The 23,253-nt window shown below is 40.5% G+C and overlaps 1 protein-coding gene across 2 annotated transcripts in view; it reads left to right on the top strand.

The window, feature by feature from the left end:
- The window catches only part of atp8a1 (ATPase phospholipid transporting 8A1), a 119,325-nt gene that overhangs the window by 1,308 nt on the left and 94,764 nt on the right, over positions 1 to 23,253 (top strand). For both annotated transcript variants that reach the window (XM_080900484.1, XM_080900485.1), the window contains exon 2: positions 18,975 to 19,089. In XM_080900484.1, the coding sequence (XP_080756610.1) occupies positions 18,975 to 19,089 (115 nt within the window). The remainder of the gene's footprint in view (positions 1 to 18,974; positions 19,090 to 23,253) is intronic.

Below are 23,253 nucleotides of genomic sequence, written 5' to 3'. Positions count from 1 at the left end.
GAGGTCTGGGTAATATCTCAGTCTGAGTTATTGCTGTTGAGTATATAATTTTGGCCCCTAAGGCAGGCGGGCTGGTCTTGTAAAGTGAATTAAAATGAACCTTTTCTAATTTGTTTTTGTGTGCATCTAGATGAAGTCGTTGCGTAATGTCTAGGCCACCTTATTATACATATTATCTGCTTTGTAATTTACCAGCAGTGTTTTGGTGTAAGTTTAATGTGTTTTTCACTCCTTTTTTTTCAAAAAGTGACCCTGTTTAACAGCACATTAAACATGCATATGGGGGGCCAGAACTAGACCATCAAAGGATCTACCTGGCTTTGCATAGTGTGGAAGTCTTTAATACTACAGTTTCTTGATGAAGCGCATTGTTAATCCTTTTGAGTAACATGTAGAGTTCGTGAAGGTTTTGTACCTTTCTGCTGTGAAGGTACATGTGCTGATATTAGACTCAATGAATGTGGAAAACCGAAATACAGTTTTAAACTTCATTTATATTTCTTAAGATTAGGGCTGAACGATATATCGCATTTGCGATAATATCGCGACATGATCAAGTGCAATTTTCTAACCGCAAAGGCTGCGATTATACTGCGATTATATTATACAATTCATGGGCTGCATCCTCCTGAGGCCGCATTTGTAGACCGATTACGTCACAGCGACGCGCCGAAGGCTGTCCAAATTACTACCATATCCCAGAATTCATAGCGCGGCCCAGCCAAACTCCAGTTTCCAGCAATGGCGGCCGCTACTAAGTTTTAAAATTACTCATACTAATCTTTCTGGGTCACAAAATAAACTTTTAACATATTTTCAGGCGAGAAAGTAGTTGTGTAAACATCAAATATCTGCTCGGTTTATCAAGATATCCCATATTTGCAAAAGTGCTTCGACGTTTTCAGAGGTGTCTGCTACCCACCAGCTCGACAGCTAGCCGGGAGCTCGAGGGTTACTGATGCGGCCGAGAACGGCACAACTCCCGGCACATCATTTTCAGATCACCGCGGAGTTTCGCTGCTCGGGTTAAACGTAATATATAAGTCACTTAGACAACCTAAAAATGTTATTGTTGGGCTTTTTTCAGTGTTTTGTTTGTTCGTGAGTAAATCGGTTTGGCTGAGATTAAAGTTATTAGATTAGATAAAATAAAACTTTATTAATCCCCCGGGTGGGTTCCTCCTTGGTTTTCACACAGCTGACTAAACGTCAAACAGAAAACTTATTAAACAGAAGTATGAGACAGTCGAGAATTTACACCAGTGTCTGGTTATATTTTAGATAGCAAGAAGCAGACGGCCGAGTTTATTAAACTCCACCGAGACAGCGGTGACGCTAATCAGAACTAGACCGTCCAATTTCACGCCTTTAAACTTTAAAGGCGTGTTTGTGTGTGTGTTTATACAATTGCTATTATGTTTGCACTTTATGTGTAATGTTACTGACTGCAGAGATCAGTAAGATGTGTGTATTTTTTATTTATTAGTTTTATTTATTTAATATTATTTTTTAATTGAATGACTGTCTAGTAGTTCACAGATGTCGAAAAACTGAGTGTGGTAAAGCCACTGATTTTGTTTATGTATATTTCTGCAATCTGCACATTGTACTGACTTTCATTTTAATGTTTACACCAGGGTTCCTTGTCAGCACTTTATGCTCAGATGTTTGTAAGCTAAAAATAAACTATTGTGTATGTTCAAATATACTGTTGTGATTGAAGAAGTTAAATAAAAATGTCAGTCATCAATTCATGCATCACCTCATGTCATCATAACAGAGGTCTGTCTTCCAGGAAAGAACAGTTTAAAATTAATGTAATATAGTATTGGCCATACTATATGATGTATTGCTTGTCTTTGTTTAATAATACAGAAGACAAAGACCTTAAAAAATAATCGCATATCGCATCGCAATCGCAATATTGGGGCAAAAAATCGCAATTAGATTATTTTCCATAATCGTTCAGCCCTACTTAAGATATCTCAGGCTGTTTTCTGAATGGATTACTCATTGAATTAGAAAAAATATTTAACACGGAATTATGCCTTTTGTTCTATGAGACGTTTTTAAAGGGTTCACCGTTTCTTTAAAATCCCATTTGTGGCCTGGGTGAAGGCTTTAAAAATTAATTTGTTTACACCAAAGAAAGGGAAAAATTTGGAGTGACGCTTTCTTGTGCGGTGGTTTTACCTTTCTGGCCCACATGAGATCAATTTGGACTGCATGTTGCCCATGAACTAAAGTGAGTTTGACAGTCTGACTCTAAATAGACTGAGCTGTAAAGATACAAGCAATGTGACTTAAAAATTTAGATGCTACAGATGAGTTAAATAAAACGTTGATCGACTTGTGAATTTCTTGAAATGTTATCATCAGTTCATGATGGTTAAGCTTGGCTTTCAAAGTTTCGTGTACCTATAAAACCGTGCTAATAAAGCAGCAAATTATATTATACGATATTGCAGCAGAATACACTGGGGGTAATATTGGGAAAGAAAGCATCTTTTCCTAATGGTTTTCTGAAGATTTAATTATTGAGTGTCTCTCCACTATCCAGATACAAAGCTGCACTGGAAGTAATCGGTCCACACACTGTATGCCAGTCCATACTCCCAACAGATGGTCTTGAATCGTAGAGGTTATTTGCTTGTTCAGAGATTTGTCATGACTGTGTTTGGGTTCAAGAGTCTCCTTCGTTGGATGAGGCTCTCGTCTGTTTTGCTTGATTTTTATCTTTTATTTTCTATTTTATTTTACTTTTTAGCCCCTTGAACAATGTTTGGTTGTCAGTTTCAACCTCTACACCTTCTTATAAGCATTGTTCAAGTGTAGCATGTCTTCAGGCTACATTTATAAAAACTCACTCCGTACACTCCAGCCTCAGACACCTAATATTGGAACACTTCAGGAAAGAATCGCTTTCAGCTTGCATTAAGCTTATGATCAGCCCTGTGCAGCAACATACGAATGACTAACCTCTTGCTACTGATAGGTTCATCTCAGATGTTCTCTTGGCTGAAGCTTTGTTCGTTTTCCACAGCTTCCTTCCTTCCTTCCTTCTTTCCTTCCTTCCTTCCTTCCAACATCATTAGATTTGTCTCTGGGGAATTGCATGCACTTCTATTGAGAACAATTTCACCCTCATATTACACATTGCTTGTACTAAAGTGTATTACTCAGTAGTTAGACATAAGGTAGCGCATTACTGTATGCCAGCCAGCCCTTTGGACGTCTTTGTTTACATCCAAAGGTACAGCGGTGTTGTAAATTCCAGTTTGTTAGAAATACTTAAGTGAGAACATTGCATATCATTTTTAGTTTTTAACTGTCAATCCAACACAGTGTCAACTTGAAACTTTGCTAAACCGCAAAAATCCTCTTTTTCATGGATGCCTGGACATACACCTTATTGTAACACTTATGAGAACACACACACTAATCATTTTAATGGAGATGGAAGGCTTTGGATACAGGGCCTCAGTGTTTGTTTGCTGAACTGAAGGAACGTTTAGGCCTGGCTAATGATGTCAGCCTTAACAAGCAGATTTGGGGCAGACAGTTACAATTAAGTAAATATAAATTCACGACTGCTTACAAAGCAAAAGACGACCGCCGATAACAAAAATCGAACTAAAAACGATGTGACTTTGAGTCAGCGTCCTTCACAAAATGTTGCACTGAAACTGAACATTTTCAAAAAAGAGTGGGTTTGCAGATATGAGCAACTCCACCCTGGAAACTAACTGAAAAGCAAATTAAAAACTCTAAAGAAAATACAAATAAAAAGTAAAACTGTAATAGCTCTCAGACTGGAATTTGAATATCCTCTTGCTGAAAGGTGATTTGCTTGGCGGTAGTTTTGTCTGTTGGTCCTAAAATGCCACTTGAGGGCTGGTAACTGTAACGCAATTTGTCATCCTGCGCAGCACAACAGAAATGATGGATTTTCGCTGACGAGCTTGTGCATTATAGTGGTAGAAATCTAAATAATTAAATACGACGAGACTGTATAAAAGTGTTGACCAATGCGGAGCCTGCTGCAGTCAGAGGAACAAACAGATGAATTATGCAGCAGCTATTGCTGTCACCATTACACCACCTTTTTAGGTTACAAAGAGCAAACAATTAAGCTTTTCAAATCAAATCAAATCAAATCACTTTTATTGTCACATCACATGTGCAGGTACATTGGTACAGTACATGTGAGTGAAATTCTTGTGTGCGAGCTTTCACTTCACTTGGCTTTGTGTACACTCTTATCCGCCTGCTTCGGGGGAAATTTCTTTCAAGCATCCATCTCAGTGTTGGATTGGATCACCTTCCGTGCTTCCAGGTTGATGGCCTGTGCTGCTGCTGCTCTTGGATCAAGTATTTTCCAGCCTCATGGCTCCATATCCACTTCCACTGTTTTGCTCAGTCATGCGTCTGCTCAGCAGCGTTTCTTTCAGTTGTTTTTATGAGAGCCTGAGCACACTCCCCACCCTTCAGTTTTATATTTTAATCACCACTGTGCATCAGGCAGGCTTCCATCTAGAAAGGGCAGCCCTCTGCCAGGCTTACCACCTAATCCATCAGCAGCCTGTCCGTCAGCCCCCTCTGTGCTGCACACTCGCCAGTCTTGGCCACCACGTGCAGCCCCACTCCTTGTCACTCTTCTCCGCTGTGCTGTGGAAACATCCGAGATCCCTGCCAGCCTGTTCCTCGTGTGTTGCCAAAACAACCTTATCTAAGACAGTTGGGATGCAGGTGACATTAGTGCTTATCAGCACGTTTAATGTATGATTCTACAGAGACAGACAGCCACTGGCAAGGCAGCCAGGGAATACTTAATTATATATAGAAAAGCCAGCACTTTCTATAAGCCCAGATAAGTGACATTAATATTTGTGAGGATTTACTTTCAAGTTCTTTCCTAATTTGTTTAGTGTTAATAACCATGTCAATAATAAATCTGTGTCTATGGAAGAGACAGCTAAAAACATTCATCAAAATGTAATTTTATTATTTATGAGCTTTTGTCTTAAAATCTCAGAAAATCCAGCATCATGTAGTGCCCATGAGGGGCAGCACAAAATTTGTTGGAGCTTTTATTTTGAAGGTCGAACAAAGCTTCCTGTAAAGCTCGATGGTCATCAAAACTTTGATATTTGTATAATAAAGCATCAATTCTAAGGCTATTAAGGTGTGCTGAATGGGTTCACAGCTGCTGTTTGAATGGCCTCTGACTCCACGCACTGACCCCGATACACAACCACAGGTTCAACCATTATGAGGTTTACTGAATATTTATGTTTCAGCGGAAAATCTGTCACGAAACTATGTTGTTAGCACAAACCCCTCTGAAACCCTACGATGTAACCTGACCTTTACCGCTGTAGAAATGTAACTGCATATCATGTTGATGCAGCCTGTAACCATAGTGATTGCCATTTTCAGTACTAGCAATTCCTCCTGTGCATCTCCTGCTACTTTCTCAATATTTTTTATATTTGTTGGAAAGACAAGAACAACGATTGTCTCAATATAAGGAGCCTGGCATCCTTAGAAGTCAGCAACATCCTGTAGGAACATTGCCAAAACTGTCTGAATGGATGTGAGGGAATGTACAAAGGAGTGGAAAAAATTGAAAGACTCTGGGGGGGGGGGGGGAGACCACAACAAAGAATGGAGACCCAGAAGTGAGTTTCTATCGGCTGGCACTGCGTATAAAATGTTGGGACATGACCACAAGGTAACACATAATGCACCACGCACAAGCATAAATGCCGGTAGTGGCATTGGCCACTTGGTAGGCTCTACAAAGATTCACAGCAGAAGTCTAAATCAGGCCTTAACCAAGATTTATGGTCCAGCAGAAGTAGCAGGTTCGCTGACGGTTTGTTGTCAGACGGAGGCAGTGCACAAAGTTGTACAGCTGGTCTGTGGGCCACTCCTGCTTGTGCTGTTGGTTTCTCGACCAGCTGTGCAGAGGTGCGAAGTTTTAACATACAAAGAGGTGAAGTGAAATCAGGTGTTAGAAACAATAAGAAGTGTCCACTGCAGCCACTGCTGTGCATTTCATGGTGTATTTTTTTGATCTTTAAAGGGTTTTTGGCAGTTCTGCTGCCTCTTTTTTATTTGAGCCATTTGTCAGTATGTTGACATTCTGAAGATGTTTACATCATCCACTTCCAGCAACGTGCAGTCAGGAATTTTTTCATTAAATTCGCCGCGAGTGGCAGGAGCTTCCCAAGTAAAAATGCTCATTTGAAATGTTAGTAGGTGAAATTCAACATTCGTTTCAAGGTATTTATCACACACACAGAACAAAAGGTGATTTTGTGGTTGTTTTTGTTGTTTTTTGTTTTTTTAGCAAAACAAACATAAACCTTTTTTTTTAATGTGTTCCAGGCTCAGAATTCAGAGTGATGTGATCACTGATGGTAACATTTCCAGGAAAAAATCAAAGTGCAAAAACTGTAAAACATGAAGACGTGGATGAGCTGATGTAAGTTTTGTGGGGATTTCCCCAAAGCTGTGAGTCAAGTAACTCATCAAAATTTTGGGGGGAGAAGGAGAATAATAGTTCTTCAACTCTCATTACCTTAGTAACTACTAGGTAAGAGTGAGACATTATAGCCTACTTCTTCTATAATCAAGCTATCTCTACCTCACTGGCATTATCCACATTTTTTTCAAGCATATGTGGAGCAGGCTGTGCGCCCTGTAGCATTTTAATAAGACTAGCTGAACCTCGGTCTGTCTGAATAGTTGTAATAGCATGGGGAGGGAGACTGGAGGGATTGAAAGCTGCCAGTGTGCCTGTTGAATCACTGGCTGATAATAATGTGGCACAACACGCCACTAAATCCCCTTCCTGGGTTTGCTGGTGTGTCATATCAAGTTCCCTCTGGCTTCTCTACCCTATGTGACTTCACGGGACACATCCCGTTCTCCATTTTCCACTTCACGTCCTGCCTCCATCACTAACCTGCAGCCAGCCTAATATGTGTTTCTTCAGATACTCAATTTCCCTCACCTCAATGATTCCTCTCTGTCTGCAAGGCAAAGTGGATGTGGCAGGTCACCGTGAGGAGGAACGTGCAAATGCATGTTCCCACTAAGAGATAGATTCAGAGACTAAGAACTTAGAGTTGGGTCTTCATGCAGAGACGCAGACTGTTGTACTGTTTGCTATATTTGTTGTTATGTTGATGTCAGGCAAGGGAAACTCATGATCATGATTTTGGTGTGAAGGCTATCAAAACCGTGGCTCTATGCAATGCAGTAAACTAGTGTTTTTTCTACTTGGCATAGAAACATGTGAATGTGACGGTCTTTATTCAGGTAGAAAAATTCAATAAACTCAGTTGTGCATTTTAAAAGCAAAAATCAATGCAGTACTGACCAAACTAAATATTTAGTTTAATGTTTTGTGCTTATATTACCCTTGGACTCTGTCAGAGTACCTTGGTGTGATAGACCAAAATAATGTTTATTTATCTTCTCATCTTATTCTAAAATTAAAGCCTCTGTTCACCAAGCTACTGACTTTAAACAGCAGGTGGGTGGAGCTTCTGTGCTCACAGCTGTGTACTTTAGATGACAGGGATTACTTGCACATACACTGACCTCATAATTTGAAAATGGTCATTTTTGATGTGAACGTCCACCACCGTAATAGTATTTGTATGACTAAAAATAATAAAAAAGCACAATAGGTTCAATTATAAGACCAACTTGGATTCAGTGTAAAAGCCACTAAATCCTTGATTTTATGGTCCCTAATCGAACCATCTGCTGAAATTGATTAGATCATTTGATGAGCAGGTTAGCTGACATCCTGGTTGAGTCTTATTTACAACCCACTGCAAGCCTGCATTGTAAATTTATGCTTGTAGAGATCCTCCATTCGTCTCAATTTTTCCATCAGCTATAGATGGGCAGCAAATCCTGAAACATGAAATAATCTCAGATACCTAAAAAAAGGAAAAAAAGAAGAAGAACCCATAAACTGTGTCTGTTTTTCTGTCATCGTAAGTTTTTGCTGCTGAGCAGAATTTTGTGCCCCCGGTGTGTGAAAGTGTGATGCACACTCAGCTGAAACAGCAGGAAAATTGCAGCTAGCGTGCGTGTGCCAGGAGACAGCCAGTGTGACAGTGTCACAGTGGGATGACGAGGTCAGATGAAGAGGTGTCAGCGGGCACTCCACAGGAAAGCAACACCATCAGTGGCTGGGAAGATGAAATTCTCGCTGCCCTTGCGCCCCGCTCAACCATCCCCCACACCCTCCTCCCATCCCCGAGAGCGCGTTCATTATACGACAATGATCCCGTCTCAGCTAGGTTTACGTTCAGCTAGGTCACAGTCATGCATTTGCACATTTATGGTCAGTTTTAAAAGTATATGTAAAAATGTACTGTTTTATAATGCATCTGACGGATCCATCAAGGTTATCCTTGAAATCAGCCCAAAGACAATCACTGCTCATATTATTGGACTGTGGTGCGAATAATGCATGAAGTCATCGTTTCATGAATTTAATAAAAGCAGTGAGATGTGAATAAATAACAGACAATAACTTGCATCTACCTACGTTATCATTTCCTCAGTCAGACTGAGAACAGTTGATATGTTTTGGACATGCGTGACTTACTCTGTGCACTCGATGATGGAGGTGCCGGTTTAGGCCCATCTCACTGGCACATCAAACATGTCACATCAGGTCAAATGGCAGCGCTGGAACACTGGCACAGATTAGTTGTCATTACTCAGCCATTTGTAGATTAAAGCTATTTTTAGAGAACATGTGGCAGAAATTGTGTGGTTGTTGTTGCCTGTTTTAAAATCTGAGCCATGAACTAAATGTCTCATTATTTTGTAGGAGTTTCATTAAAATTTAAGATTGATTTTACATTTGTTCAACTTTCATGTTTGGGCCCCTGAAATCACATTCAGTCTGTGAACACAAAGCTTAAAGTGTGTCTTTGGATAATGCTAACTGCGCTGAGAGTCGTAATAAGCAGCCATTCACGTTGTTTATCTTTAAGGAGTGTCCCATTAAACCTGACATACGACCCATGACACTACAGCTGTCGACTAATCCATCTGGTTTTGCAACATTAACATGAGCCAAAACTTGCCAGATCCCATTACAGCTTGTTGTTCCTGTTCTTGCAAAAAACCAAAAGGTTGAAGTACAGAAGAGCTCTAGTTAAGAATATGTAAAGTGTTTTAGCCCTTACAATTGATCAGACTACAAAAGGAAATATTAGGTTTATGCTTTCACTGTTTACCATTAAGTTTTGGCATCCGCCCCTAAAGAACAGGCTGTCATGTTTTTAACCATTTAATTGAGTTCAAGTTGAGTTACTCAAGCATACGACACCGTTTATTTGTCAAATAGCCAGAAATACCACAAAAAAGGCATCGACACACTCTTTTTTGAATTCCCTAAATAAGTGGCCCACTCATGCTTACACGGACAGCCATTTTGAGCTTGTTAGTGTGTTAATGTTCACACTTTGCTTAATACAGCAAAGAGAGAGAGATGGCACACAAAATCAGCAACAAGAGTGAAAACCTTTTTGTTTCCGCCTTAATCAACAACGAGTATAATAGGCATATCTACCCACCAGCAAATGGTGGTTAGATTGTTATCATATTTAGTTGGAGACCCTACTGTAAATGCATTCTTTATGCATTGGCCACTGAAATTTAAGTCTTTCCAAAGTATAAGTCTAGACTCTCCAAATAACTGTTTTGTTGCTTGCAGAGATGACAAAAAGGAAAAACGTTTAACCTGTGTGTGTTAACATTTTACAGTTATTCATTGTGATATTGGTTTATTGTCAAATGCCTGAATATAACTTTGGTTATTTGCTAGCGGTTGTTCAGTGAAGGTCTAAATCAGGGGTGGGGAACTCCAGGCCTTGAGGGCCGGTGTCCTGCAGGTTTTAGATGTGTCCTTGAAGAATACTGTAACTGAGTGACTGACATTCACAAAGTCTGTTTCCTGTGTCCATTCCTTTAAATTTCATGGCATATGCCTCTCTCTTTTATCATTCATAAAGTCATACACAGTGGAAAGGTTTCTCTCTCTGCAGATCCTCGCTAAGCCGAGCAGGGCCAGCCCTCTGATGTCAGTGCAAGCCCCAGCTGCCTCTGTTGTCCCTGCACTATCCGCCCTACTGTAGCCCTCCTGAGCCTATGAGGAGCCAGACGGAGCCAAACAGGGAGGGGGGATTAAATCTGCAGCTGCCCTGTTGTTGTGAGTGCCGGTTACAGCATTGTGATCTGATAAGCGACTTATGGATGTTGCTGTTGCTTAGATTGAGGCAGTATCTATATTCCCCTCCAGCTCTTCTCCTCATTCACAAATGGCAGGTGATCGGGAGGGAGGGGGGCTTTCATCTCGGGGGCCTTGGTTCCCATGAATAGACTGTAGCCGCTCTGTCTGCTGAAATATTTATGTGGCATAAATGAATCATGTTGAGATCTGTCTTTGGTGGCGATGAGCTGATATAAATGGCGCATTAGGCTCACTGAGTTATGAGACTGAGACATCCTGAAGTCCAGCGGTTTGGAACTAATTTGAGCCTAATAACAATGGTAAATAGCCTCAGGTTAAGGTGAACAACGTGCAGACTGAGAAGGCTGAATGTTCTGCCTCACTCCTCTAGCTGACTTATTTGGGTACTTGTTAACACGGTAGTTCTGCATGTGTAAAGACAGAAGCAAAGCCAGTCATTTGTGTGTATCCTGTGCTGCTTTTCTTAACAGAGTTTCTTGACTGTTTAGCTGCTATTTGTCTGTCTGTATGGGATCAATATCCGTAGCCCCCAGCTGCCTGCCCCCACCTACCCCGGGTGTGATTGAATATTTGCTTGGGAGCCGTGTTCTGGCCAGGTCACGTGCCTTCTCGGCTACACTTTATTGACAAGCCTTCAAGTCTCTTGCGCTCATTATTCTTTTAGAAGCTATTTCTGGACGAACAAAAAGCCTTTTTACGTTTTCATTTACCTCTAGACTTGCAGTGCACTCTAGCTGATTGACTAATGGGCCTTTCTGAAGAATAAGTCATGGATCCTCGTGAGTCATCACTGTGTAATTAAGTATATAATAGATGCTGGCCCAAAGAAGTTCCACGATGTAGCAAAACTGTGATATGATATCTTGATAATATCTGGGCTACAAGAGATTCGTTTGACGTCAAACATTAATAAGATACTGTTGCTAAAAATACATTTACTCCACAATAACTATTTCCATTTGATCATCTACTTGAAAACATGGATTAGTGCTATTTCTGTGCTATAATGTGCCTGACTGTCACAAGATGCAGTACTGGCTAATATACTTGACTATCAGGTCATTATGGTTCCTGTCACTGGGGCCATTATGTGCATTTTATCTTTTTTTTGTGTTGACAGTCATGCCAGGAATAATTTTCCACGCCCAGCACTCTTGCCTGACCTGAGCTAATATAGTACCATCGGGAGGATGGTAAATCAGCAGGGGTTGGGCTTATCGTTAACCTATCGTTAACAATGAGCTTCATTTGAAAAGACCCGGGATAAAAATGAGCTCATATTCAAGTGTGAAAGTTGTATAGACGTATAGAAAATAATTAGTCTTTCCATGCTTTTAGTATCTTAAACATGCAGAGGCGATTGAAGAGGGGTTTTCCTTGCCTGTCGGTTTCTCGGTGTCTCTGTGACCTGCAGCGTTTAGCAACAGGAATACAGAAACAGACGGGGGAAGACCAGCGTGTCTTGGCCAAGCCTTTCTGGGCCCAGTTTTTTCCCACTGGGCACCCTCTCCAAAATACGTGCGCCCTTGTGACTATTGTTCCACCCGTCTGTCTGTTGGCTGACACAAGCAATAATCCTGGCATCTGGCCTGCATCCAAAGTCATTACGACACTCGGTGGCATTGATCCTTCCTCTGGAGGCTTCCCCTCCAGAGCTGTTTGCGAATCTCCTCCCACTGAGCTTTAAATAGCTCTTTGTTACTTTTTTCGCCCTCTTTTCTTTCCAGGCCTCTTACATTATTTTTATGTTCAGTGCTATGTGTAATATGGGGCTTCAATTAATAGTTGAAAGGTGCTGTTATAAACACAGATTAAGAATGATGCCCACAGTGAATATCCACCAAGTTCACTATTTATGGTCTCTGTATTAATGTCAGGGTAGTTGAGCCGTGACATGCCTGCAGTTAATGACATTAGTGCTGAGAAAAAGCACGGTGTCCACCAGGGAATATTAAGAGCAGATCCCACTGAGACGTGCGGCTGTGGTTCAGTACATTATCTGCAGAGTGTGTGTGAACATAAGGAAAGAAAATGAACTGGATATGGTGGGGGAGGGAGACCATGCGGAGGCCTCTGTGGAGTAGCTGGGAAAAGTTATTTTAATGACCTCCTCAAATTCTCATCCCCAGCTCCTCTGGATGGTACTGTTGGCCTGGTGTGCTACTTTTAAATTTGTCCATGGTTACAGTTCCAGTGCCCCTGTAGTAAAATTTTAACGTTTCCATTGTTAATTTGACCCTTGACCTTTAATTAAAATCCCCATTTCAAGTATAGTTTTTGCTCCTGATGTGATTAAAAGCTGCATATCTTCTGATTGGACCCAGTTTTCTCTCTATATAGAGCCAGCTCCTTGCAACATCACCTCAAGTTGCAGTATGTTTTAATGTCCCTGCAAGAGCGAAAACTGCAACAGTTTCCTATGAGCAGCACTGACAGTGGGAAGGAAGAAGAGACCTCTGCAGAACCAGACTCAGGGAGGGGCAGCCATCTAATAAGGCTGTGCAGAGACACAATGACATAACACAAATTATGAAACAGAGAAGTTGAAAGTTACTGACATTCAGTAGTGGCATATAAATGCATCAGGAGTGCTTGATAGGCCAAAGTATTTAGTTTACCTCCCAGTTTGTCGAGCCCACCCCACCACTTTCTCGCTCTTGAGCTACTTTTGCTCTTAAAGCCAATTAAAGTGTTCAAGCCTTTAATTGGATCAGGTGTGCAAGAATAGTAGCCGTATCAAACCTCTTAAGGCTCGACAAGAACAAATCTTAACTCTTCTTAAGACTATGAAACATTCGTGGAACAAACTGGCTGTCATGTAGGGCTGCCACAAACGATTATTTTGATAGTCGACTAGTCACCGATTATTTTTGCGATTAGTCGACTAATCAGAGCATCATCCATTAGACGTAAAACTACAGCTTATTGCACCAGCAGCATCTGCTCTTATATAACTATCATTAGCTTACAGCTTTAAGTGTTTAAGGTCTGTGCTAACTAAAAATAAAGACAAGATGATAGTTTATTGAATTTTAATGAAATTTGCAGATTGTTTCGGTGAAGATTAATAAACTCCTTGCTATCTAAAATATAACAGGACACCGGAGTAAATTCTGGAGCATCTCACACTTCTGATAATCAGCTGTCTGCTTGACGTTTATTCAGCTGTGTAAAAACTATAACTTTAATCTCAGCCAAACTGATTTACTCAGGAACAAATAAAATACTAAAAAAAAAAGCCAAACAATAACATTTTAAGTTATCTAAGTGACTCATATATATTTAACCTGAGTAGCGAAAGACGGCGGTGGGTTTGAAAACGATTTGCGGGGAGTCCGGTGTTCTCACGGCGCTAGTGAGCCTAGCCCCCGGCTCGCTAACGAGCTAGTGGGTAACAGACGTCTCCGAAAACGTCGGAGCGCTTTTGAAAATATGTGGTGTCCTGATAAACTGAGCAGATATTTGAGGTTTACACAGCTACATTCTCGCCTGAAAATATGTTAAACGTTTATTTTGTGACCCAGAAAGAATAATAAGAGTAACATTAAAACTAACTAGCTGCCGCCATTGTTGGAAACTGCGCTGGGCCGCGCTATGAATTCTGGGACACAGCTTCTTCTTCTTCTTCTTCTTCTTCTTCTTCTTCTTCGGGGTTTAACGGTAGCTGACATCCTTGTACATGCAGTGCTGCCATCTTCTGTTTGTCCGTTATTACACTCTTAAATCCTGCCACTTATTCCTGCGTCTTTTGTGATCGTACAAAGTTTCAAACGACGCGTCGACTATTAAATCAGTCGTCGACGATTTTGATAGTCGACGTAATCGTGACTAGTCGACAAATCGTGGCAGCCCTACTGTCATGAGAAACCAATCTGGTAATAATCAAGCGACAACTGAGAGTCCAAGTCTAACCTTCTCTGTCGATTTACCCTGATATTATTAGGAAGATGAGACAAATTCATTCGTATCGCCCATAGGTGTTGAGAAAAGAAATACTTTGTCTAGATTTGGGAAATAATTTCTAATGAGGCTTGATTTTTTTTCTTTCTGGTATTCATCTGACACTGGAAGCAGAGGACACGTCAGCTCATGATGCAAACCTTGGTTGCTTAAGTGTTTGACATATTAGTGATGTATTTTGGATTAAAAGCTTGATTCATCTAACAGGGCAGCAAATAGCACACTGTCCTGGCTTTAGTCTAAATGATGGTGATGTTGACATTACACACCTTTACTGCACCAAGTAAAATACAGAATAGGTGTTCTTAGCTTCCTGTACAGTTGCTTGTGTCACAGTGGCTCAAAGGAGAGAGGAAGAGGACTTGGTTAAACAGCAGCATCACCAGCTGCAACTGGTGCATTGCAGCACCTGGTCTACCCCAGCACACCGGCTCCTGCTGCGAAGGCTCGTTCAGATACAGAGACGCAGCATCAATCACAGCTGCTCAGCCAGCTCCTCCGGCCTGTTATTCCACACAGGCCTTATGCTGCACTTAGCAGCTATACTATCCCTGTCGTTTTCACTCTGTTGCCAGTGTAGAAGGTAATTCCTTGATAACCCAAGCTGCTTAAAGACTTAGCTTCTTCACTAACTTTTTTTTCTTGGTTGGATTTGTTCCCTGGTGTGTAGGCCATCTCTTTTTGGCATTGGTTATCGTTGAAATGCCATTGAGCAGACTTCCTGATGAAACTGAGCAACATTAGTGTGGGATTATTTCTACAAAAAGACACAAAATAAAGGATGTTGTAGCCATCCATCAAAGGCAAATATTTATATGATCAACAATAACTACAGAAAACTCTTTGACTAAAGCATGGTTCATTTTACTCACACTTAGACCAACTTAGACTTGGACCAGCTATATTTGTGTGCATAGTTTTGGTCCCCAAAGGCCGCTTTGAACCAGGAAAAACATGATCACAAGTTAGCTGTGCTGTGATTTCTTTCCCTGGTAGTCTCTGACACTGAGAATTATTTTTATGACTTTACAGGTGGTGATATAAACCCATAAACCTACAGTGCTATCTTCTAGCTACACTCTGCAAGCAGTATTATCTTAACTACAGCATAGTAAACTTCCAGAAAGTCCTCCCGTGCTGAAATTGCTTAATAATGTCAAAGTGCATAGAAATGGTTCCTTATGCAGACTAACATATAACAGGAAGAAATTTGCTGTAGTTTTTGCCAGTAGCTCTCTTCTCATCCAGCCCAGACTCAGTGAAGCAGCAGGCCTTTAAGTCAATGTCCTTTCCTTCACCTTTACTCAGTGTTGTTACTCACTGCTAAGTACCTGTCGTCCCAGTGTCACCAGGTGAGCTCTTGGCTGCAAATTCAGTTTTAGTTTTGGACCGAAGAGGCGAGGCCTACTTTCCTGAAAGAGGGATGAACGCACATGCTCTTAAAGAGGAACCACCAAACCGTAAAGTCCGTACAGGATCAATGAATCAACTGTTCAGCAATATTATGTAATGCTGTGGTGTTGCAGGTCTTTCAGTGATTCTTTACATCACCCATTCTCTGAAACGATGTTCTTTGTGTAACACGTAGAAGCGTGAAAACATATTTCAACAGGTGCTCTAAGTCTTTGTTGAGCTGACCATATAATTCTGGGAACAAAGGTCATTTTGGTAAAAGAGTATACAGTGTGTTCTTGAGTAAATAGAACCTTTAATAAAACATGGCTTTAAAAGATAACAAAATATAATACTGGTGTTTTTCAGGGTGCCAATTTTTTTAGTATGCAGGAAAAACCCTTTTCTTCTTCTTGGTGCACAAAGAATGAACTACGAGAAATCGTTAGCTTATTGCAATATTGTTTACACTGTTCATACAAACCGCTTAATAATAAACAGGAAGAGCATTTACTGACTTAGTTGGTGTCACTCTTAAACCTCCTGTTGCTGTGTCCATCCATGGTTTGTCACCTCACTAATCCAATATACTACCTATGCAGATCTGTTGCCTCGTGTAACAAGGCTGTGATGGTGAACTCCCAGCCATGTAAACAACTACGGGGCATTTATTTTTAGCCCAGAGCACATGCTAAGGACAAAGTATAAGGAGGCGATGCTAGCAGTCACTCCTCAATAATCTATGTAAAGCCAAGTGGATCATTAAAATAACAAGTAGCTGTAATCTAAGATTCATGGTTTGTGTAACATGAGTGAGAAAGTGCTAAGTGAAAGGTGAGAGCAGAAAGGAAAATTAAGAGTGGTGACAGCGTGAAGTGTGACTTTGGAGAATGTGTTAGCGTTCTTTGTTTTGACTTGACATTATAAGAAAGACATACTGCAGGCAGGGGCTTTAGCAGCAGGCTGCAGCTGGGGCATATCCAGGCAGGGCTCTGGTTACAGCCCCTCCTGACACTGGGTTTTGTTGTTCGTGCTTCCTGCCAGCTTTCCTCCCTCCTACGTTTGTGCCTGAGAATGGTCCTTCTTTCCATTTTAAACACTGCGGCTCACCTTATCTATAGTTGTGAAAGCTTTGCTGTCTCCCTTTTTGCCTCCCTCTAACACCAACACACTGTATGCTAGGGAAGACTAGCCAGCATCCAGTGGATCACATGCATGCAATCTGAGTAGGAGTACTGTTGACTTTGAAGTTTTACATTAGCGCTGCCCTGTGAGCATTGCTCACGTCATTAATCCAGACATATCAATTAAAAATTAAGTATAGGGAAATGTGAACCCCAGAAACCTTAAAGTGGACATTTACAGCTCCGTGTTTATGTTTGTTTGGGTCTGCCGGAGCTACTGGAGACTTTCGGTTCAAAATAATCCAGGTTGCTGGTTGCTGTGGCATCTGCGCTCATGACAAGAACTGAGATGACCATATTAAAGATGTCCCCTGATACTCATACAGAAAAGGCTGATAAGAAACGTTTAACGCAGTCTGAATTTTGGCTGTTTAGGGTTACATAACCATATGTTGACCTCATTCATTATTTGAAGCCTCGTTCTTGTCCAGTTTTATGATCAAAAGCTATAACAGCAAATATGTAGGACAGGAAGTAAGGAGAAGTATAATAGGTTCCTTTTTATGTCTCAGCTTTTTCCCCTTTCAGCAGAATTAAGCAAAAATACATATTTGATTTTCTCTTCTTATCTTCCAGGCTACATGATTCCTGTCAAATATTCTTCTGTACTACTCTCCAGTGTTTCAGTTTAAAAGGATCTTTACCTCAGCAGGACATTTGTTGTTTTTTTAGTGTGTTTACCTTATCAGGAAGGGGGCACTTTAAACGTCAACTGCTGCAAGTATAAAGTTCAGGACTAAACCTCACTTCTATTTGCATGTGTGAGAGGAGATGAGAGATGTGTACTTCCCATTTCCAGTTCTGCACTAAGCAGTTTCATGCTTTGTGCTTGATGTTGCTGGCAAGTTCCAGGCTGCAACGTCCCTAGACGCATGACGCAGCATCTGCCTCCTGCATAGAAAGCATGCATTTTAAAGGCCTAAGCATTATACCCGTCTGCATCTGCAATGTGTTAGTCCTTGTTTTTAGTGGCAAAGTAAGATGCAAAAATGCCTTTTACAAATCAAATATTTAGTCAGGGTTTTAAAAACAACAAGGAAAAATGTGTTACACGCATAAGCATCTCTGCGACCCACATACAGCGCTCACGAGGCCTCGCTAGTTTTGTTTTAGCCAACAGAGCTCCATCCCACTTTGCTGAACTCGGTACTTGGTGGGAGTCAAACAGTGCCTCGTTTTTCCAAAGGAGTGGAAAGAAGAATTGCATCCATGTGGGGACAGATTTTTCAGCACTAAATGTACCAAATCTGCTAACAACCTTCTTTTCTTTTCCTTGCAGAATAGTGTGTGATGATTAACTGAACAATGAATGGAGTTTCTGCTGTTCATAATTGAAAAAGTTTTCAAAGAATTTGAATTATATTGTATATTTTTTGTTGCACTTAAGTGTCTCAGATCGTCAGATACGACTGAAATGCTGTTTTAAAATGATAATTTCATTATTAAAGGAAAAAGGTCAATAGAAATATACCTGTGGTATGCCAGTGCTGCCCTTCTTCCTGTGTAGGTGAGTCACACTGTCCACACAGAGTAGGTGATTTCCTTTTCGGTGTATAATAGGGTTTTTCTCCAAGTTGGTGTTTTACTGTGAAGGTAGTAATACAAGATGTACTCTCAGTGACATGTCATTTGGCAAGCCTATTGTCTTTCCGAGGTACCTTCTCACTCCATTAGGATAACAACTTGACCGTATAGTGGCATCAGATCATCACGCCCGAGCTGAGGCAAGCTTAGCATACATCACTTACAAACATCTTCTCAGTGATTGTGCAGACTGCAGTGATTGTAGCCTACAGTAATAACAGTTTGGCTAATGTATTGTGCATTGTGTGCTAGGAAAACACTTTGCAGAGCATAATGCATTATTTTGAATTCAGAGTGCAAAAATACTTTGCTTTTGTTAATAAATCTGAAAGAAAAGCTGTTGTATATGAGTCTAAAACCTCTAAAGCGCCAAGGTCAGCTGAGCTCTCTATTGATTTAGTTTGAGTTGGACTTTTCCTTTTCCTGACTCCGAAGGGTCCTTTGGGTGCGTTTCGACACGCACTAACTCAAACACTTCAAAACCCCTTTTGATCTCACTTTTATTTGTGCTCAAAGCAGACTTTTTGAACTTATCAAATGTCTTTCCCCCCATGCTGCAGGATATGAAAAGACAGAGGACGCATCAGAAAAGACATCCTTAGCTGACCAAGAAGATGCCCGGCTCATATATCTCAACCAACCACAGTTCACCAAATTTTGCAGCAATCGAGTCAGGTAAGGAGATGTTGAGTTTCTAATAATCATGGCTGCATCTAGCCTGCAGTCTTAGAGCATACTTGTTGAAATAGGTAGTGGGCAACCTGAGCAGTAAGTAGAACCTAAGTTTGTGTGGTTTTAGATTCTGCAGTTTCATTTTTAGCTGCGAGCATGGTGATTTTCTTCAACACATTGGCTTTTTCAGCTTTTTTTTTTTCAACGATGCATGAGCACTCAGGTGGAGTCCTGGGTGGCATCCGTGTTTGGACGGTGGAAAGGTTTGGCTATGTCAGCAATGGTTTCATTCGCTACACTTTTAGGGATACTGGTCACCTGTGGTTGTTGTGTCATTACTTGTGTCAGAGGATTGTTGGTAAAAATGATGGCTAGTGTTGCGTACCCTGGACGGGTGGATTCAATCTACCTGAGGAACTTAGATGCCATGGAGTGGGCCGAGGAGTGATACAACACGAGGTGTGGTGACATTCCTTTTTTGGAATGTCAAAAGAGGGAATGTGGAGATACAGAAATTCTTTTATTGCTGCCATATAATCTGCATCATTATACCTGCATTAATAACATTCTTTACAGCATTATTTCATCTAATAATATTTCTCACAGTATTGATACTGCATTACAGCTGTTTATTGAAGATGTCCATTTGAGGATCCTTCCATTATGTTAACTTTTATTACAAGTACGGTCAGAAGTATTTTATACACATTGCATATTTGTGCCTATTTTGAGTTGATGTTCAGTTCATTAAGGGTCTTAAGCTTCACTGGCGTGACTGTCCAGGTGATACATGCTGAGGGAAACTAGAACATAGAAGGATAGCTGCATGCTTACAGTACATATAATACATATAATCTAGGAATGTGTCCGGCCTGAGGCCTCAACTCATTTGGTGTCTCACTATATTTTATTCTACTTGGTAACAGACGACCAGAGTCAATAATTAGCCTCAGAGACCCTGAGGGCTTGAAGTTTATTACCTTGTATGGACGGTGTTATAGAAAAGAGAAGTTCTATGTCTGCTTATAGCTATTAAAGATGTACGATTGACTGTGACTAATGTCTGGAACCTATTTTAATCTGTCATTGACGCCATGGGGGGCGTGTACCCCACTGCTTTATAAGTGTCCACAACATGTATTTTGGTCAGAAGACATATGTTGATGTTTTCTCCGGGCTGTTAATAAACTCATCGTTTGATTGCACTTTTCTGGGGCCTCCGTGGTTTGTGACACTGCTCTACATTGATCGATTTCGCGACAACATGTATCGCCTGCTCATGCTTCATGATGAACCAGCAGCCAAACATGCTTTAACCCTAAATTAACCTGCAGATTTACAATCACATGATTTGATCATTTCCAAGTAGCAAACATTTAGAAGAGTTTTCAGATCTTTGTAGCAGATACTGTGGAAATTTGGAGCAGAAATAGTTTCAGTCTCTTTGCGATCCCTTTTCTGGTGTGATTGCAAAGTAGAGGTGAGAAATAAAGCCTCAAAATATCACAATATTTCTAGAAAAATGGAACCCTATTCCTGATGATATTTCTGAAAATACCAAACATTTTATTGACATTTACACCCTCCAGGCAGCAGCACTTGTAAATGTAAGTATACGAAGGGCATTTTCCATTCTTCTTTTCCCATGATCTGCTGTCAGGCAGTGATGACACACTACTTAATTCAAAGTATGAATCTATTACCACAAGGTTCCAGCAGCAGTAGCATGACACTGCAGTAGTAGTGACACAATATTATATCTAATGACACAGCAGTACCCTGCTGCACAGACTAAATAGCAGGCTAGTCTGTGGTACCTAAAAATCTTGCTTTCAGACTTCTAATATTGACTTCTGAATAAGCCATAGCTGAAACACTGTACAGATCACCTGCTCTTGTGCTGTAGAGAGAGTTCAGGTACAGCCATGACAGCACCCTTAGCCATATGATATTTGATACCTGCAAGATTTGTAATGCTGGTGCTGCATCAGTGCATATACCCAGACTGGCCTGTTTATCTTCTTGCGTATCTTGGAGAAGTGGAGTGCTTTTAGCTTTAAAGGTCAAGATTGTTGGGTCAGGCCTCCCTCTGTCAAGGAGTGTTACGGTTACCATTCCTGCCTCACAAACAGCGTGCTTACACAGAGACCGCTACAAACTGAGCTGGATTAGTAAATAGAAAGAAGCAAACTAGGATGGAGCCCATTGTTACCTCAGCTTCATGAGTTTACAACATAAATCAGACAACAGTAAATATGAGGTATATTTTTTATTAGCACAGTTTGTTTTACTCTGTGAGTAGAGCAGGGCGATATGGCCAAAAATATTTATCACGATATATATTTGAAAATTTGCGATAACGATATAACCGACGATATAATTGATGCGAGACAAAATACAACTCCACAACATTACTAGTGCAAAAAGACAACCTTCCATTTATTTTCACTTAAATAAGAAGCTGGTTTTTATGTACATTAAAGCTTTATAAAAATGTAACAGTGCAAATGCAAATTCCTTGCTGAAAGTTTAACCAAAAGGCATTTCCACTAGAAATGGGCTGACATATCCTGAGCATAACCATGTATAATATCCACTGAAGTTAAAAAGAGGTGCTTTGCAACATTAAACTGCAGTGTGCAGTATGTATTTTTCGGACCATAAGGTGCACGGGATTATAAGGCACATTAAGCGAAACAAAGCAGTCAGATAAATCAAACTTTATTAAACTCATTCTTCTTGCTTCCTCCACTTCTGTACCATTGATTCATTAATGTTGAATTCTCTGCAGCTGCTCTATTCCCATGTTGTTGCAGTATATTAATGACTAACCTCGTATTGTGGATGGATTATCTCAGTTGTTCTCCTGACTGAAGTTTGGTCCGTTTACAACATCCTGCCATGCGATTGCATTTGTCTCTAACCATGAAGAACCTTCACATTAACTTTTATAAGTGGAAAAGTGTTAGTGTTCGTCCTCCAGCTTCACTGTTTATGTTATGCTAACATAGCTGTGTCGCTAGCGATCACGTAGCACATCATTATATACCAGCTAGCCCAACTTCAGTAACCCTACAAACGTCACTGCTGTTTAGTTTCCTGTCTTCATTTATGTTGGAAGTGATAGCAGAGGTGTACGTTTGATTTTTTTCAGAAATCTCTCAGTGAGAACATGCAATATCATGCTTAGGTAACTAGCGAAACTAGCGAGCTAACTTCCGCTAGCTTCCTGCTAACTTCTAACTCCGTTAAATGTAATAACTTTTGCTTTCATGGATGCCTGGAAGTTAAACTTTATAGTTACACCTGGTAAAGCAGCAATGCTGATCGTTTTATTAAAGATGAAAGAATTTAGACAGTTTTTAACTCTAAGTGATGCTGCAGTGTTGTTTGACCTGAAACATACGGAGTTTAGGACCCAGATTACTCCCAGATTTAAGAGCATCTTAGTCCGACAAATACGACAATAACGACGGCCGCTTGCATGTTCTGCAAAAAAATGTGCTTTGTTGTGTATCTGACGGACAAACACCAAACCAGTTCCACATCACTGAAGTTGCACCATTTTTACAAACCAATTCTGGTTCATCTGTTTCACTCAACGACCGGCCATGTGCGTATGAAAACAAAGGCACTGCGCATGCGCGTTTTACTCCCATTCTATCGCGATATTTCATTTTCCTATCGTTGCCTAACATTATACCGGTATTACCGTGAACGGTATAATATGGCCCAGCCCTATCTGTGAGGCCGATTCTCAGCTTCACAGTCAAAAATATGCGTTTAGTTTTTTAACTTTTATTAGTTAATTTTATTAATATCTCCATTACTTTAGTTTTGTTATTACTTATAAAGACCATCGTCAGTGAGACAAAATACATATTAAAATCTGCTTGGAGTACCATATGATTGATATTTGAATAACAGTAAAAAGCACTGGAGGTTTAAGAAATATGGCTTTTAAGATTGCATCAAACATTTGCTGAAGGCAGTGGCCTGATGTGTGCTGTGTCACACCAACTCTAAGCCGTCTAAGTGTTCAAAGACAGTAGTGATGATATGAACATACTTTGGTTAAAATAGGTTAGATGTTAATAATAATAAATATGGCATTATCTCAGCATTGAACAGCTTGCAGATTGACTCTGTGTTCATGAAGGTTCGTCT

Source organism: Rhamphochromis sp. 'chilingali', assembly GCF_963969265.1.
Source record: "Rhamphochromis sp. 'chilingali' genome assembly, chromosome: 13".
Lineage (NCBI taxonomy): Eukaryota > Metazoa > Chordata > Actinopteri > Cichliformes > Cichlidae > Rhamphochromis > Rhamphochromis sp. 'chilingali'.
Note: the sequence above shows the minus strand (reverse complement) of the source record. Positions and strands in the feature narration are given on the sequence as shown.